Source organism: Camelus bactrianus, chromosome 4, assembly GCF_048773025.1.
Source record: "Camelus bactrianus isolate YW-2024 breed Bactrian camel chromosome 4, ASM4877302v1, whole genome shotgun sequence".
NCBI classification, from domain to species: domain Eukaryota; kingdom Metazoa; phylum Chordata; class Mammalia; order Artiodactyla; family Camelidae; genus Camelus; species Camelus bactrianus.
In genome coordinates, this window is record NC_133542.1 from 71,434,795 (window position 1) to 71,450,395 (window position 15,601).

Consider the following 15,601-nt stretch of genomic DNA (forward strand, 5'->3'; position numbering starts at 1 on the left):
CCGGGAGTAGATCGGCCACACAGGTGTTGCCCCGCGACCGGCAGGCGGCGCTATCTCCCGGCACCCCGAGTCCGCCCCTCTGGGTGCGCGGCGGGGCAACTGGAGAACCCCGGCCCGGGAATGTCCCTTCCTGCCCTTGTATCCTGGGGTTGGGGACGCTGTCATACGGAGCTGGAAGAAGAGGGGCATTGGGTTCCAAGTCCCGCGGAAGGTCGGATCTGGAGGAGGCTCTGGGGCCTCGGGGTCAGTAGTGGCGCCGATGCGGCGCGGCCGAGAGGCGGCGCTGATCCCAGGTCCCGCGAGGGCCAGCGGACCTCGGGAGGGGGCGCCCGATCCCGCGACTCCAGCGCCGCTTCCCGGGAAGTTTCAAGTTTGAAAGCCCTGACGGAGGGGCCAGGGCTTCCGGAACTGGAGTGGTCGAGAGGAGGGGCCGTGCAGCGGGAGCGGCGCCATGGAGGAGGGGGCGCCGCAGCAGGTGAACGGCGCCCGGAGGAGACGGGCTGCGAGCTCGAGCCGAGGGGGTGGGGGGAGCCTCATTCACTGCCCCTGGCGCCCCGAGTTCTGGTCGCGTCCCCAGCCCCTCCTCGTGTCCCTCCCCAGACCCTGCCCTGGGTCCCCCTACACCTTCGCAGGGCAGACCTGAGCACTGGGGGGAAGTCATTCACGACCCCCGGGAAGAAGGGAAGAAGTCACCTGCAAGTGGCTCAGAGCCTCCAGTCAGGCCGGCCCATGAGCACGCCTGAATCCGGCGTCAGGGCCACTAGGGTGGGCCCCGCGGTTTCCTAAAATCGATTCTTCCAGTTGGGACTCTAAGGCCGATGGACATGCGCTGGGAAAGCAAAGGAGTGCTCGGGCGGGCGCATTGGGACCGGTCCTGGGGAGAGAAGAATATGTGGCAGGGCCTAGGGAGCCCATCCCACGCACTTGTGGGGTCCTTTCCAGAGCACACAGGCATCCTGCCTGCTGGGAGCAGGGATGCTATGGGAAGAGGCCTATCCCAGCGCCCGGGCAGGAACCATCCGGTACACTGAGGGTTCCAGCCCAAATGGCCAGGGGGCAGGGTTCCTGCCAGAGCTGGCAATATGTTCACATGGGCACAGGGGCCAAGGCTATGTGCCTGTCTTTTACTGGGGAGGGAGAGGAGGAGTTCTAGCCCAAAGCAAATGGGGGTGGGGATGTTTGTGTGCAAGATAAGGTCCCAGCAGCAGAGATGAAAGGGAGAGGTGTGTGCGCACATGGCATGATTCCAGCCCAGAACAGGCAGGACCATGGGCTCTGCTCAAGGGTGAGGCCTCCTGGACAAGACTCCTCGAGTGCCCCCACCCCTTGGGCAACTTTCAGGGCTACGTCTGCGCCCTCCCTCCCCCTTCCTGCGGAGGTCCCTCTGCCTGTTCCAGCAGTGGCTTGTACACATTTTCCGATTTCCTGTTAACCTCCGCCCAGCAGCGGCAGCTGGGTGACTCAGGACCCCGGTGCCGGGCCCCCTGCTCCATGGGATCTTTGTTTGCTCAGGCCTTTGGCTCTGGCCCTCTGGCCTAGGGCCGTCAAAGGATTTCCTGAGCCCCGCCCCTGCCCTTAGACAGAGGGGCCAGCAGGCCAGCGGAGGCCTGGGGGGGGGGTCCCTGAGGTTGGGGTGGTCACCCCTCCCACTGGGCTCAGAAGATGGAGAGCCGAGAGGTAAGATGGAGACTCTGCGAGAGTCCTTGGGGTGGGGGCGTTATGGGTTACCCTGAGCTGAGGTCAGCTTTGGCACTGGTTGGTTTGAAATGGCCTCTGGGAAGGAGGTTTTCCTCTTTCTTGTTCCCACTTGGTGTGAAATAGTGAGAGAGCCTTCTACTTCCTCCCAGGAGCTGAGCTGGGAGTGGCCCCCGGATACCTTCTCGGCCCCGCTGTGCCTCTGCTTTGCCACCTGAGGCGTCAGAATGTCAGGGGAACAGCCCTGGCCTCTACTTAGGTCGCAGGCTGCCCTGTCTGCGTGACCTCGGGAGGCCCTGTCTCAGTGCTGAGACATTTTTCTGGGCCCCAGACTGTAGCCTGGATCCCAGACTTAGAGCAGCCTGATTAAATGTGGCTGGCAGGGAGAGGCTGGGGCCCAAGGGATGGTGCATCTCCTTCTCTGTTGTGACCTTGGGCAAATTACTTAACCTCTCTGTGTCTCAGTTTCCTCATCTATAAAATGGGGATAATAAACCTACCTCATAGGGTTGCTGTCAGGATTGACAGGTTAATGTACGTGGAGCTCTTAGAACACCATGTAAAACATTAACAATTTTTCCCCCTTACCCTTCTCCCTAATGGCAAAGGACAGGAGCATGGGATGGATAAACAGCCTTGGGGTTTCCATCTGCCTTAGGGATGCTAGCTAAGGTCAGAGATGCTTCGCAAACCCTGAGTGTCAGGCCTGGGTGCCTCCCTCCCCCTCCATCTGTAGTGAGCTGAGGCCGTGGAGGCTGCGACTGAGAGGCATGACTCCTTTACCTTTCCACAGCCCGGGGTGGCCCAGCGGCCCCCAGAGGATGAGAAAGAGGTGATCCGCCGGGCCATCCAGAAGGAGCTGAAAATCAAGGAGGGGGTGGAGAACCTGCGGCGGGTGGCCACAGACCGCCGCCACCTGGGCCACGTGCAGCAGCTGCTGCGGGCCTCCAACCGCCGTCTGGAGCAGCTGCATGGGGAGCTGCGGGAGCTGCATGCCCGCATCCTGCTGCCCAGCCCCGGGCCTGGCCCGGCTGGTGAGTGAGGAGTCTGAGTAGGTTCCCCGGGGACAGGAGGCAGCAAGCTGACCCAGCTCCTTGGCCTTGGCCCTGAACACTCTCAGAGCCTCCTCAGTTAGCCCCTGCCCAGGAGGGGAGGGGAGGAGAGAGGTAGGCCATGGGGGCCACTTGGCTCCGGGTGAGGTGTTCACGTGCCCCACACTCTGTGCACACAGAACCGGCGGCCTCAGGACCTCAGCCACTGGCGGAGCAGCCAAGGGCCCGGCACCTGGAGGCTCTACAGAGGCAGCTGCAGGTAGAGCTGAAGGTAAAGCAGGGGGCTGAGAACATGACCCACACGTACGCCAGTGGCACCCCCAAGGTAAGGCGCCTGGAATCTGATGGGAGGAGATTTGGCTCTCAGATTATTAGGGAAGGTGGTGATCCAGCCCTGTCCGGATAGGGAAATGCAACCCAGCCACTGACCCTGTAAGGGAGACACTCCCAACCCTCAGTCTGATGGGGGAGGTACAGCCCCAAATCTCAGCTTGGTGGGAATGACATGACTTGTCTAACAGAGAAGACAAAAAACCAGTCTAAGTCCCAAGTCTAGTAGGGACGGTCCAGGTCCTGTCCCAACTCCCAGCATAAGGTGGGAGCGCACCCTGATCCGATAAGGGAGACTTGAGCTTAGCTCTTCCTTGTCTGGTCTGATTGGGGAGGCTCTGTCCCAGACCTAGTCTAAAAAGGGAGGCTTGGCTATAGTATCTGGGCTACCGAGGGAGGCTTAGCTTCAACCCTGGACTGATGGGGAGGCTTGCTTCAGTCCCTGGGCTGACCAGGGAAGCTCTGGCCTAGTCCTGGCCTGATGGGGCAAACGTCACAACCTCATAGGAGAGGAAGCTCCTGGCAGCCGCCCAGCAGATGCTACAGGACAGCCAGCTGAAGGTGGCCCTGCTGCGAATGAAGATCAGCAGCTTGGAGGCCAGCGGGTCCCCTGAGCCAGGTGAGGCCTTGAGAAGTGGGGATGGGCAGGGCAGAGCAGGGCATGGGCCTGAGGGCTGGCCCCCTCCTCCCAGGTCCTGAGCTGCTGGTAGAGGAGCTGCGGCATCGACTGCACGTTGAGGCTGCTGTGGCCGAGGGTGCCAAGAACGTGGTGAAGCTGCTTGGTAGCGGGCGAACACAGGACCGCAAGGTGCTGGCCGAGGTCAGACCATGGTCCCCTCCCATTGCTTCTCCTCTCTGAGGGCCTGCTAGTTCCCACTCCACCCTGTGCACTGGCAGGGGACACCACTGGACTGGTCGTGCAGGGTGGCAGTGGGGAAACAAGAGGCACATTCTTGTCTAGACCTCAACATGGGTGTCTCCAGGTGGCCTGAGCCACTGTCCCCACCATTACCCTATGGGCCTGTCTCCCCTGCCTGTCTCCCTTCTGCAGGCTCAGGCCCAGCTCCAGGAGTCCTCCCAGAAACTGGACCTCCTGCGGCTGGCCTTGGAGAAGCTACTGGAGGGGCTACCTCCTGCCCACCCTCTGCGTGGCAGAGTGGCCCGGGAGCTGCGGACTGCTGTGTCCAGGAACCCCCAGCCTTCAGGGACCCTTGTGAAGCCCACTGCCATGACAGGTAGCAGGGAGTCCCTCCTACTTCTGAGCTCTCCTTCCCTCCCAGGGAGGACCCTGAAACACAGTGGGGAAGAACTTCAGAGAAGATTTCCAATCCTGGCTTCACCATCCCCTAACTGTGTGACCTTGTGCAACTGACATCCCCTCTCCAAACCTCAGTTTATCATTCTGTAAAATGGAGGTGATAATATTACCTACTTCATAAGGTTGCTGTGAAAAGTCAGTGAGTTGTTGCATGTGAAGTGCTAAGTGCTTTGAAGGCACAGATAGCGCTCAGTCAGTGAAGCTATCATTTAAGTGAATAAGTAACCATGAGATTATTTAAAGTATCAGTGTTAGGGAGCTCGCAGCCCCGGAGGCCTTGATACCCAGTCCTGGGCAGTTTGGACTATTTGAAAGTTCTTTCTTATTCCAAGCTGGACCTGTCTCTTGTAGTGGCAGCTGAATTGCAATCAACAAATAATCTGACAGTGTCAATTTTAGGAGCCCTGAGCTTCCCATCTGGGACACAACGCCAGCTAGAGAGCCCAGCACTGGCCCACAGAGAGCTGGTGCAGGGTAGACAGGCCACATTCCATTGTGAGCAGAGCTGAGAAGGGAGGCACAGAGCTGGATGGTTCCCCTCACCTGGCCTTGGGGAAATCGAGGAATGCTTCCTGGAAGAGGTGGTGTCTGAGTTTGGCCTGGAAGGGCTTATGGGAGTTGGCCAAGTAGACAACCTGGGGAAGGCTGGGGTAAAGACTTATTATAAGGCCTAGAATTCAGGTACTTGGGGTCACCCCATATCCTGTCTCCTGGCTAAACACTTGCTTTCTTCCAGTCTTTCCTCCTAACATGATCTTTTCACCCTGGGCACTGCCTTGGATTATAAGGTCTCTTGGACACCCCCCAGGCCCAGACAACCAAAATGGTGCTCTTAGGCCCAGTATATGTCCTCAAAATTTGCTAGAGTCTCACTGCTTCCTCTGCTCTTTGAGGGACAAATCTCTAATGACCTTAAACATGAATCCACTTGGTTCGCAAAATATGCTTGAACCCACTGCAGGAAGTGGGGCTGAGCTGGCGCTGTTTTCCCCTGTACAGATGGGGAAACAGGCCCAGGGAGGAGTGGGGGCAGGACAGGCAGCCAGGCATCCTGCTCCCCCCGGAGTTCTCATCCCATGGTGCTCCCTGGGCCCTGCATCCTGGGCAGCATGGCTCCATGCTCTGGGGCTCTGTGCGGCCTGGCCGAGGTCTGAGTCTCACTCCTCTGCCTGTGTGTCCCTGCTCCTCCCAACACATGGAGAGTGCTCAGGAGGGGAGGACCAGTTGGTCTGCCCGAAGGGTGGCAGGTGGCTGCCGAGGCCTAATGTGGGTGGGGTCTGGGTTTAGCTACCTCCAGGAGAAGGTAGCATTCCCCGGTCGCAGTGTCCCGTTGGAGGATGGCACCTGATGACGTCCCCCCACCACACTCCCTGACAGGGACGCTGCAGGTCCGCCTCCTGGGTTGTGAGCAGCTGCTGACAGCTGTGCCTGGACGTTCCCCGGTGGCTGCCCTGGCCGGGAGCCCTTCTCAGGGCTGGCTTCGGAGCAGGGCCAAGCAGCAGCGTGGAGGAGGCGAGCTGGCCAGTGAGTAGGGGGCACAGGGAGCTAGGGGAGCAGCAAAGGACCCCCACTCCCGGCCTGCCCTGAGTCCCGGCTCTGGCCCTGCAGGTGAGGTGCTGGCTGTGCTGAAGGTGGACAATCGTTTTGTAGGCCAGACGGGCTGGGGACCTGTGGCCAAGCAGTCCTGGGATCAGACCTTTGTTGTTCCCCTGGAGCGGGTGAGGCTGGCCCTTGTGTGGTCAAGGGTGACCCTGGGCCACAGGGTGGAAGGCTGGCCGGGTCAGGGCTGGTGCCACGCTCTACCCCTCAACCTGGCCTCCCTGGTGTAGGCACGAGAGCTGGAGATCGGGGTACACTGGCGGGATTGGCGGCAGCTGTGCGGCGTGGCCTTCCTGAGGCTGGAGGACTTCCTGGACAATGCCTGTCACCAGCTCTCCCTCAGCCTGGTGCCGCAGGGGCTGCTCTTTGCCCAGGTGCCTACTGGCCCCTGCCCTCTGACCTCGTGGGCCCCTGGCTCTGTTTGACCTAGAAGGGCCTCTGAGACTCTTCCACCCACTCACACATTGGAGTGGAAATTGAGGCCCCGAGGGAAGAGATCTCCAGGAATGGAGGACTCCCAGCCCCTCTCTGAGGACCTCACAGGAGTCTAGAGGCCGGCATTCCTTGTCCTGGATGCCCTGCCTCGTGTGTGACCCTGAACAAGTCCCTCTCTTCTCCAGGCCTCAGTTTCCCCACTGGTACCAAGGAGGTTGCTGAATCCATCTCTCTGGGGCCTTCTGGCTCTTGCATCTGTTGACCTGGGCTCAGGCTGGAATCTTGGAGGTTGAGGAGGTGCCTGTGGCAGATGGGGTGGGAGGAGACTGGTCTTCAGCTCTGCCCCCTGCCCCCACAGGTGACCTTCTGTGACCCTGTCATTGAGAGGCGACCCCGGCTGCAGAGGCAGAAACGCATTTTCTCGAAACGCAGAGGTGGAATGGAGACGGCTGTGCGAGTAGGGAGCAGGGGATCAGGGCCGGGGTGGGCAGGAGACCCCGGGACTGAGCCCCCTTTTGCCCCAGGTCAGGACTTCCTGAGGGCTTCCCAGATGAACCTCAGCATGGCCGCCTGGGGGCGCTTGGTCATGAGCCTGCTGCCCCCCTGCAGCTCCCCAAGCACAATCAGCCCCCCCAAAGGGTGCTCGCAGACTCCAGCCACACCCCCGGGGGCAGACGACCCTGCCTCGCCCAGGTGAGGAGCTTCGCCCCAGGATGCCTGCTTCTCCGTGGCATCACTTCTCTCCAGATGCTGACGGTGCCTGTCCCCGTCGCTCACCCTCTGATCCTTCTGTCTGTCTCGCACTGCTGTGTGTCTATCCCCCATGCTGTTCCACCTGCCTGTGCCTGGTCATGTGTCTACTTCCTCCCTACAGTAATTTCCCACCCAAGAAGACCCCCTTGAGAGAAGAGATCCAACCCCCACCTAAGCCCCCGCGCCTCTACCTGCCCCAGGAGCCTCCCCCCGAGGAGATGCCGGTAAGGGAAGGCAGGACTGTTGACCCCTGGGGGCTGCCTGGGGGGGAGTGGCAGGGCTGGAGGGAAAGAGGAAAGGAAACCCTGCTCTTCCCTGAGTCCCTCTGCCCTCACAGCGCACCAAACGCCCTCACATGGAGCCCAGGACTCGACTTGGACCATCTCTGCCCGCCTCAGCCACCAGGTACCCTTGGCAGGCTCACCTTGGTGTTTGAGACATTTATCCACTCACTTGAGTGGTTGCATGTCATACGTTCATACATAACTCCGAGCGTGTTGGCTCAGTCTCAACTCACATTACTGAGTTCAGATCACATACCAGGCTCCAGGAAACTGCAGTCCTAGGAGCCCAGGCTCGGATGTCCAGCCCCGGCCCCTCCTGCCCCGCAGGTGGGGACAGCCCAGGACCCGGAATGGAGGGTTTGGAGCGGCTCATAATGGAGGCCCAGCCCTTGACCCCAGGGGCTTCCTGTACCCTCTTTCTTGCAGGAAAGCCCCCCGGCTTCAGGACTTCCGCTGCTTGGCTGTGCTGGGCCGGGGACACTTTGGGAAGGTAGTCTGGGCCTGAGGAGGGCGTAGTGAAGGGGGTGGGCAGGCCCCAGCACACGAGCTGGGGGACACTGGGATCTGTGGGGTAGTGGGTGGGGGAAGTAGGTGCTCCTGTACTGCCCACCTGGAGCCCCACCTCTCTTTGGTCCCCAGGTCCTCCTGGTCCAGTTCAAGGGGACGGGGAAATACTATGCCATCAAAGCCCTGAAGAAGCAGGAGGTGCTGAGCCGGGATGAGATAGAGAGGTGTGTGGTGAGGCCAGGGGGCGCCAGGCACCCGGGTACCCAGAGGGTACCCAGGATTGCAGGCCTAGGCTGCTGGCCCCAGGAGGCAGCTGAATGCTGCTGGGGCTTTGAAGAGGTGACCCTCCCTGTGGGACCAGCCAGGCCTGGGTTCTCTTTTTGGCAACTGCAGTTGTTAACTGTGTGCTCTTCTGTGCACCTCAGCTTCCACATCTGTGAAATGGGGACAGGGTGGTTGTATGGTTCAATGACCCATGTGAGCCCCTGATACATGTAAACCCTCACTCTGCCTGCCTGGCACTTTGACTTAAGAGTCAGTGAGCCAGGGGTGTTGTGTGGGTGACAGGGCACAACTCGGGGAGGTTTTCCTTCCCTTTTGGGTTCCCTCCTTCCCTCTAAAACCCACACCCTCCCCTGCAGCCTTTACTGTGAGAAGCGGATCCTGGAGGCTGTGAGCCGCACGGGGCACCCCTTCCTGCTCTCCCTCCTTGCCTGCTTCCAGACCTCCAGCCATGCTTGCTTCGTGACTGAGTTTGCACCAGGTGGTGACCTCATGATGCAGATCCATGAGGATGTCTTCCCTGAGCCCCAGGCCCGGTGCGTTCCCATCTCCCCTGTCTGCCTCTTCCAGCAAGCCTTCCCTGGTTCCCTGTACCCTTCATCCCTTCATCCTGCTTCCTCCAGAGTGCCCGTCAGCAGATGCACACGGAGTCAGGGAGGCCCAGGTTCAAATCCTGGTTCTCAACCCTCACAGCATTTGTCACTATGGACCTCAACTTAGGTAGCTGTGAATTGGGCTAATAATAACTTTCCCAGGCCTGTTGCATAGATGAGCATAACATTTATAAATTGCTGAGCACAGGGACAAGTGAGCAGTAAGTGACTGACAGCTGGAATTGTTACTTCTAGCCAGAGTGTGGGCTCTGGAGCCTGGGTTCACATATCAGCTCTGCCACTAGCTCTGTGACCCTGGGCAGGTCGTTTACCTGGATTCTCTGATTCTCACTTGAAAAATAGGCATGATGCATGTATGTGTATCAACTGCAGGCTGCTGGGAGGATGCCAGGTAGGCGTGGGAACACTTGTTATCATCCCTGGCACAGTCTACGAGCCCAGGGAGGACAGGCTGTTAGCTGGCAGCAAGTACGAGGCTGTTATCTGGAGGAGCCTCCCCCCCGCCACACGTTTCTTGCCCACATCTGACTCTAGCCAGGACATCTGGGGGTCCCCAGGCCATGGCCATCCTGGTGCCTCCCTGCCCTGTCCCCCAAAGTCCAGGGTCTGATTGGCCCCCTATTCCACCCCTCCAGGTTCTACCTGGCCTGTGTGGTCCTGGGGCTACAGTTCTTACATGAGCAGAAGATCATTTACAGGTAACTTGCCCCCAAGATGCTGGGGGAGTGGGCGTTGGGGGCAGATGTTGCCCTCCTCCTGGGCTGTTTGGGGGCAGGGCCGCTGTTCCCTGGGCCTCAGCCTTTCTCAGCCCCTTTGATCTGCCCCCCTTGCCCTCAGAGACCTTAAGTTGGATAATCTTCTACTGGATGCCCAGGGTTTCCTGAAGATTGCGGACTTTGGGCTCTGTAAGGAAGGTGGGTATTTCCTGTCCAGGATTCCATCTCCTCCAGCCTTGCTCACTCAGCCCAGGCCTGCAGGGTGGTGGGCAAGTGGCATCTCCCAGGAAATCTGCCTCCCTGGCCGTCCTTCTAGGGACCAGCTGGACACATTGGCTTTTCCTTCACAGCCCTAGAAGCTCTGAAAGAGCCCCTTGCCATTGGCCAGAGAGGAGCCTGGGCTGTGAGAGGCCCCTGGGCTCTGCTTTCTGTGTGACCTTGGCAAGCAAGCCTGGCTGAGACTCATATTCCTCATCAGTCAGATGGCATAAAACCGTTCCCACCTTGGAGGGTATGGGGCAGGGCTCAGCACGGGTGTTCAGTACATGCGGTCATGAGGGCTGGTCACTGATTCTTAGAACTACAGAGGTTATTATGGATGAGACATGCCATGCCGGCATGGGTGTGGATGTTGGTTTGCAGGGATCGGCTTTGGGGACCGGACAAGCACTTTCTGTGGCACCCCGGAGTTCTTGGCCCCCGAGGTGCTGACCCAGGAGGCCTACACGCGGGCTGTGGACTGGTGGGGGCTGGGCGTGCTGCTCTATGAGATGCTGGTGGGTGAGGTGAGTGCTGGACTGGGGGCTGCTGGGGCTTCTAGGTCGGGGTGGAGTTGGGGGTGGCCCATGCACCCTGCTGAGTCCCCATTCCCCGCAGTGCCCGTTCCCAGGGGACACTGAAGAGGAGGTGTTTGACTGCATTGTCAACGCGGATGCCCCATATCCCCACTTTCTGTCGCTGCAAGGGCTCGATCTCATTCATAAGGTAATCACTGCAGGGCCCAGGGCTGGGTGGGCCAGCTGCTGGTGGCTCTCAGGCTCCCCACCTGAGAGGTTAGGGGAGGAGGCGGGCAGTGCCTGGGCCGAGCGCCCTGGATGAGCACCTGTCCTCCTGCCCAGCTCCTCCAGAAGTGCCCGGAGAAGCGCCTGGGGGCGGGCGAGCGGGATGCCGAGGAGATCAAGGCACAGCCTTTCTTCAGGGTGAGTGGCCAGGGCCTCAGAGGTTGGTCCCAGGTGCCTGGCTCAGTGGGAGGCGTCGAGGGCCCCTGGGGGCTGCCGTTCCCATCGTCTCAGGCACCTCTACCCTCCTTCCTAGACCACCGACTGGCAGGCCCTGCTCGCCCGTGCCGTCCGGCCCCCCTTCGTGCCCACCCTCTGTGGCCACACAGACCTGCGCTACTTCGAGGGCGAGTTCACGGGGCTGCCGCCTGCTCTGACCCCACCTGACCCTCGCAGCCCCCTCAGTGCCCGCCAACAGGCTGCCTTCCGGGACTTCGACTTCGTGTCCGAGCAATTCCTGGAGCCCTGAGGGCCTCCTGGCACCTCCAACCCCTGTACCCCTAACAGCTAGAGCCTCCGCTCGCCCACCAGGGCACCCTGCCCAGAGGCCCAGGCCTGGCCCGCTACTTAGGAGCCCTTGGGACTTCATGTGCCAGCCACAGGGCTGTTGTCATGGGCTTCACTCAGTCACTGGGCCAAGTGCTGCCTGCCCCCATCCTGCCGACCCTTCCTCTACCCTCTGCGACACCTGGACCATAATGGGTGGCACAGCAAGCAGTGGTTTGGGTTGTTTTTTTTAATATTTGACTTGCTTTATGAATTATTAAAGTTATAAAACTGTGCACTGCAGGCAGCCTTGCTTGGGGGGGAGCTGGGTGGAGGTCTCCAAAGCCTTTGTGCTCAAGACCCCTACGGGTCCTCTTCTTCCCCTTCTGCCTTTGGGGAGCAGAGCTGCCCACGGAAGCAGGGTTCTGTTCCTCAGCTCTGCTCTGAGGCCTGGAAGGAGTGGGCAGGAGTGAGGAGCCCCAAGCCCTCGGAGGGCCGACCCCCCTGGGTACAGCCCCTCTGGTTTTCAGGCACAAGGTGGTGGCCCGGGCTCCAGCGACCCTAAACAGCCTGGCTTCTGCCTTCCTTCTCCTCCTCCTCCACCCAGAGGGTCTCCCAGGACCCCGAGGGCCATCCACAGAAGAAGTGGGCCACATTGCGGGTCAGGCCACGGTCGAAGGGGTTGCCGGGGCGCTGGCGGAGGTAGGCAATGCGGTGTGAGGACATGAACTCCCAGGTGGTGGTGTTGCTGGCCACCAGGTAGAGGTGTGAGGCCAAGAGCAGGCCGGCCACTAGGGAGAAGAGGGACAGCAGCAGGAAGGTGGCGAACAGGAGCCCGCTGGACCGCAGCCAGAGCCCCCAGGGCTGGAAGAAGTGGAGGCCAGACCTGCAGGGAAGGAGGGACAGGGACCCAGAGCTGCAGGAGGGCAGGGGTGCCCCAGGGAGCCATTTGGGGGAGGGTCCCAGGCCCCCGAAGAGGGAGCCTGGCTCTCTCCATACCTTGTGGGCGTGTGCTGCCTGCCCTCCCCCACACCCAGGGTGCTGGGGGAACCCACCATGCCAGGTACAGGCCCCACAGAAGCACCGCCAGCTGCAGCGCCAGGTAGGCCACGAAGAGCGGGTGGTTGCGCTCCCCCACGCAGTTCTCCATCCAGGGGCAGTGGTGGTCATAGCGGCGGACACAGCGTCGGCACTCACGGCAGTGCCGGGCCCGCAGGGGTTGCTGTGGACATAGAGGGAGTTGGGCCTCAACACCAGCTCCCCTCGGGGCCCAACAGTGAGGGGACGCATGAGGGTGGGAGGTCAGGGCCTGCATCTGGGAGGCATTCCTGGAGGAGGGATGAAGCCAAGGAGAATCAACAATTGCCCCTGACCCCTCCCACGGAGGTCCCTGCATCACCCACCAGCACCATACAGAATCTGCAGCGCCGAAGGGGGATGGCCTGAGGAACCATGGCTGTCTGCTCCTCCTTGGCCTCCTCCTGAAAATGGGGATACAGAGTATAAGATGGGGGTCCCTTGGGAGGCGGATGACATTGGTGGGTGTCTCCCTTGGGAACCAGCTTAGCTCTAGGTGTGCACATTTTGGGGGCCCATTTCCATGCTTAATGGAGGTAGGAGAGTGGGGCAGAGTGCCCCAGACTGTGTGAGGCTGTGTGACCTTTGCCAGTTGCTTCCCCTCTCTGGGCCTTGGCAATTGCCTCATTGTAGGATAGGGTTCTAGGGCTGGCAAGACGATTCACTGGGATTCCCTAGGAAAGCCCTCAGCAGAGAATCTAGTCTACAGACTGCTGAGTTCCTTGAGTTCACTGTTGGGAGGAGGAGGGGTTTGGGCCCCTGGGTTACCTGGGGCTGGGGCTGGACATTCACGTATCCTGGGTCCATGAGTGACACAGCCAGGTAAAGCAGCAGGGAACCCAGCACCAGGAGCAGGAAGGTGAGGGGCAGGAGCAGCTCCCCCTGCTCTTCCCACTGCCGCAGTGCTGGAGAGGTCAGAGGAGGAGAGTGAGGCTGGGGCGGCGGAATAAGAGGGTGCAGGCGAGGGGTGCAGCTGGAGGTGGAAAGTGTGTCCCTGGCTGAGCAAAGTCCTGGAGATGGGGTTTGATGAATGGTCAGGTGTGGCCACTGCATAGGATACAGGAGGGAGAAGTTCAGGTTCCAGCACACACACACAAGAAGTTCATCTGCACTCTCTCTGAAGGGCAATAGGGAACCATGGAAGGTTATAGGGTCAGATCTATTTCTGAAAGTCCTCTTCCTGCTGAATAAAGATGGATCAGAGGGGAAGCCAGGATGGAGAGGAGTGCAGCTGGACAAGGGCACTGTCAAGAAGGGTTGGGAGGAGGAGATGGACAGATGGGGTGAAGGAGCCAGACTTAGCTGGATGTGTGGGAGAGGGAGGAGGGTTCTGAGGGGTCTGGATCTGAGATGGGGAGGGACTGGCCAGGTCTGAGATGCCCAAGAGACAGAGATAGAGAAGGGCGGGGCCGGCAGGCTGAGATGCTGCAGAGGGACAATAAGGGAGCCCACGCCAGGAAGGGTCCAGCCCATGGAGGTGACTGAAGAGGGTAGGAGGGCTGAGGAAGGAGGGGCAGGAGACAGCCAGACAGCAAAGTGTGGACAACTCTGGTGCCCCTTGGTTGTAAAAGGGAGAAGGAAGAGGCGTTGCACTCAGGAGATCCTTTCTGATGGGGAGACTGAGCAGGTTTGGGGGCTAAAGGGCTAGGGCAGTGGAAGAGACTTAAGACGGTCTTGGAGGAAAATGAGAATGCCCCCAGCCCAGGGGCTTAGGCTGGAGAAAACAGGGAGGGGTAGGGCTGTGGTTGTGTTAGCAAGGGAGGGTGAGAACTTGTGCTGGAGGTGGCTTGTGGCAGATAACGATGGGGAAGGATTGAAGTGCGTTAGTGGGATGGACGGCTGCTACCAGGACGAGAATCAAGGATGAGACCATGGGGGATGGGCTGCTCCCCTATAGAGTGTTCTCTTGCCTGAGAGTGGGGAGCCTGGACTTGGGCAGCTTGTGGCCACGCGGGTGGGAGGGATGCCAGTACTTCATCTACTTGATCCTCTTGGGAGTAAATCCTGGGAAGGACCGGGAGGGTCCCAGGATCAGGGGCGATGGGAGCTAGAGTCAGTCGTCGGATCTGGTGGGCACCGGGTGTGTCCTGGGATAGACAGGGCATCTGGCTGGGATCAGGAAGATTCTGGGATTAATGAGGGATCAAGTGGGTGTTATGCGGAAAGAAAGCGGCTCTTGGAATGACAGATGGGGAGGGGGCCTCGGGAGCTGGAGGAGATCCGCTGAATCCCAGGATCTCTCGGGCTTCGGCAGGGTACTCAGTGAGACCCAAACATCTGAGGAACCACGAGGGATTGGGTGGGTCTGGGGTCGCGCGGGGTCCGGCTCACCGGTATCATGCAGGAAGAGCACCAGCGTGATCCCCCAGGTCAGCACGGTGTGACCGGTCCGCACCAGGACCCCATGGCTGAGGAGCGCCCAGGGCGCCATCGCCTCGGCCCGGGGCCCCACCCGGAAGAAGCGCCCGGTGGGGCGGGCCCTCCGAGGGAGAGGGCCCACGGCCATCCGTGGATTGGCGGATCAGGACGGTGGGAGGGGCCGGATTGGGTCATGGAGGCTGCCTATTGGGCGGCAGCTGCGGCCGAGTAGGCCCTCGAGCCAACAGGTGCCTGAAGAGGCTGAGGGCGGGGCCAGCGCGCGCGCAGCCGGTAACTCCCTCAACCCCACCTCCCACCAGCCAGGTAACTTTCGAAAGCCAAGGAGCAGGCACGCCCCTCTAGGCTCCCACCACCCGCCCCAATCCAGCAGCCTCGCGCATGCGTGAGGCTCCCTGAGCGCTTCAAAGCTCCAGGTGTAGTGACTTCAGGCTGCAGAATTGTGCCCCGTTCAGAGATTTGATGACTGAGGCCTCGAGGCGGGCAAGACTCGTCCAAGGTTGCTCCTTGGTGACACACTTACCTCCTTCTATTCATTTTCACATATTGCAAATACGATGACTGCAGAGTAGAGGTCTGAGGTGCAGATTCTGGCTGTGAGGGGCCCAGCTTGGGTCAGAGTCAGAAATACCAGCACTGCCCCTTCCTACCTGCATGAGCCTGGTGAAGTTACCGAACCACTCTGAACTCTGTTTTCTGTCTATATAATGGAGATGATAACGGTACCCACCTCCTGAGGTGGCTGGAGGATTAAATAATGGAAATACAGTGTCTTGTCACTCTGGCTCTGAGCCAGCACCTACACCCTCCTGACTTGCCCAAACCAAGGCTTCAGGCTATTCTACGATAAAACCTCATCATTCACTGCTCACACTCCACTGTGTCCCTAGGGCCTAGGGCCTTCCCCATTCAGCCCTACCTCACCTCCCAGTGATACCATCATCTACCTTCCTCCATCATATTGCCCGTCCCCCAGCTCTGCAGTATACGCTCCTGACAGCTTTGGTTTTTGTGAGCTC

The 15,601-nt window shown here is 60.1% G+C and overlaps 2 protein-coding genes across 8 annotated transcripts; one reads left to right on the plus strand and one right to left on the minus strand.

The window, feature by feature from the left end:
• Positions 1 to 100: 100 nt before the first annotated feature.
• PKN3 (protein kinase N3) lies at positions 101 to 11,425 on the plus strand. 5 transcript variants are annotated; one of them, XM_074362354.1, is made up of 22 exons: positions 101 to 475; positions 2,489 to 2,729; positions 2,927 to 3,072; positions 3,585 to 3,696; positions 3,770 to 3,897; positions 4,129 to 4,312; positions 5,773 to 5,919; positions 6,004 to 6,113; positions 6,225 to 6,368; positions 6,788 to 6,863; positions 6,954 to 7,122; positions 7,304 to 7,406; positions 7,520 to 7,587; positions 7,893 to 7,956; positions 8,106 to 8,197; positions 8,615 to 8,791; positions 9,505 to 9,567; positions 9,707 to 9,783; positions 10,228 to 10,370; positions 10,462 to 10,569; positions 10,704 to 10,740; positions 10,900 to 11,425. In XM_074362354.1, exons 1-22 carry the CDS (start codon positions 452 to 454, stop codon positions 11,028 to 11,030), a joined length of 2,544 nt encoding a protein of 847 aa, XP_074218455.1. In that variant the 5' UTR covers positions 101 to 451; the 3' UTR covers positions 11,031 to 11,425. The 5 variants fall into 5 exon arrangements, with proteins under 5 accessions (XP_074218455.1, XP_074218454.1, XP_074218452.1 ...); XM_010951212.3 differs by having other exon boundaries at positions 112 to 475; positions 10,704 to 10,784; XM_074362353.1 differs by having other exon boundaries at positions 109 to 475; positions 6,046 to 6,113; positions 6,788 to 7,122; positions 10,704 to 10,784.
• ZDHHC12 (zDHHC palmitoyltransferase 12) lies at positions 11,362 to 14,687 on the minus strand. 3 transcript variants are annotated; one of them, XM_074362355.1, is made up of 6 exons: positions 14,538 to 14,687; positions 12,975 to 13,111; positions 12,533 to 12,610; positions 12,185 to 12,351; positions 12,132 to 12,142; positions 11,362 to 12,032 (listed from the first exon to the last, which is right to left on the minus strand). In XM_074362355.1, exons 1-6 carry the CDS (start codon positions 14,635 to 14,637, stop codon positions 11,656 to 11,658), a joined length of 870 nt encoding a protein of 289 aa, XP_074218456.1. In that variant the 5' UTR covers positions 14,638 to 14,687; the 3' UTR covers positions 11,362 to 11,655. The 3 variants fall into 3 exon arrangements, with proteins under 3 accessions (XP_074218456.1, XP_010949511.1, XP_010949512.1); XM_010951209.3 differs by lacking the exon at positions 12,132 to 12,142 and having other exon boundaries at positions 11,362 to 12,015; XM_010951210.3 differs by lacking the exon at positions 12,132 to 12,142 and having other exon boundaries at positions 11,362 to 12,015; positions 12,975 to 13,003; positions 14,538 to 14,667.
• Positions 14,688 to 15,601: the final 914 nt, after the last annotated feature.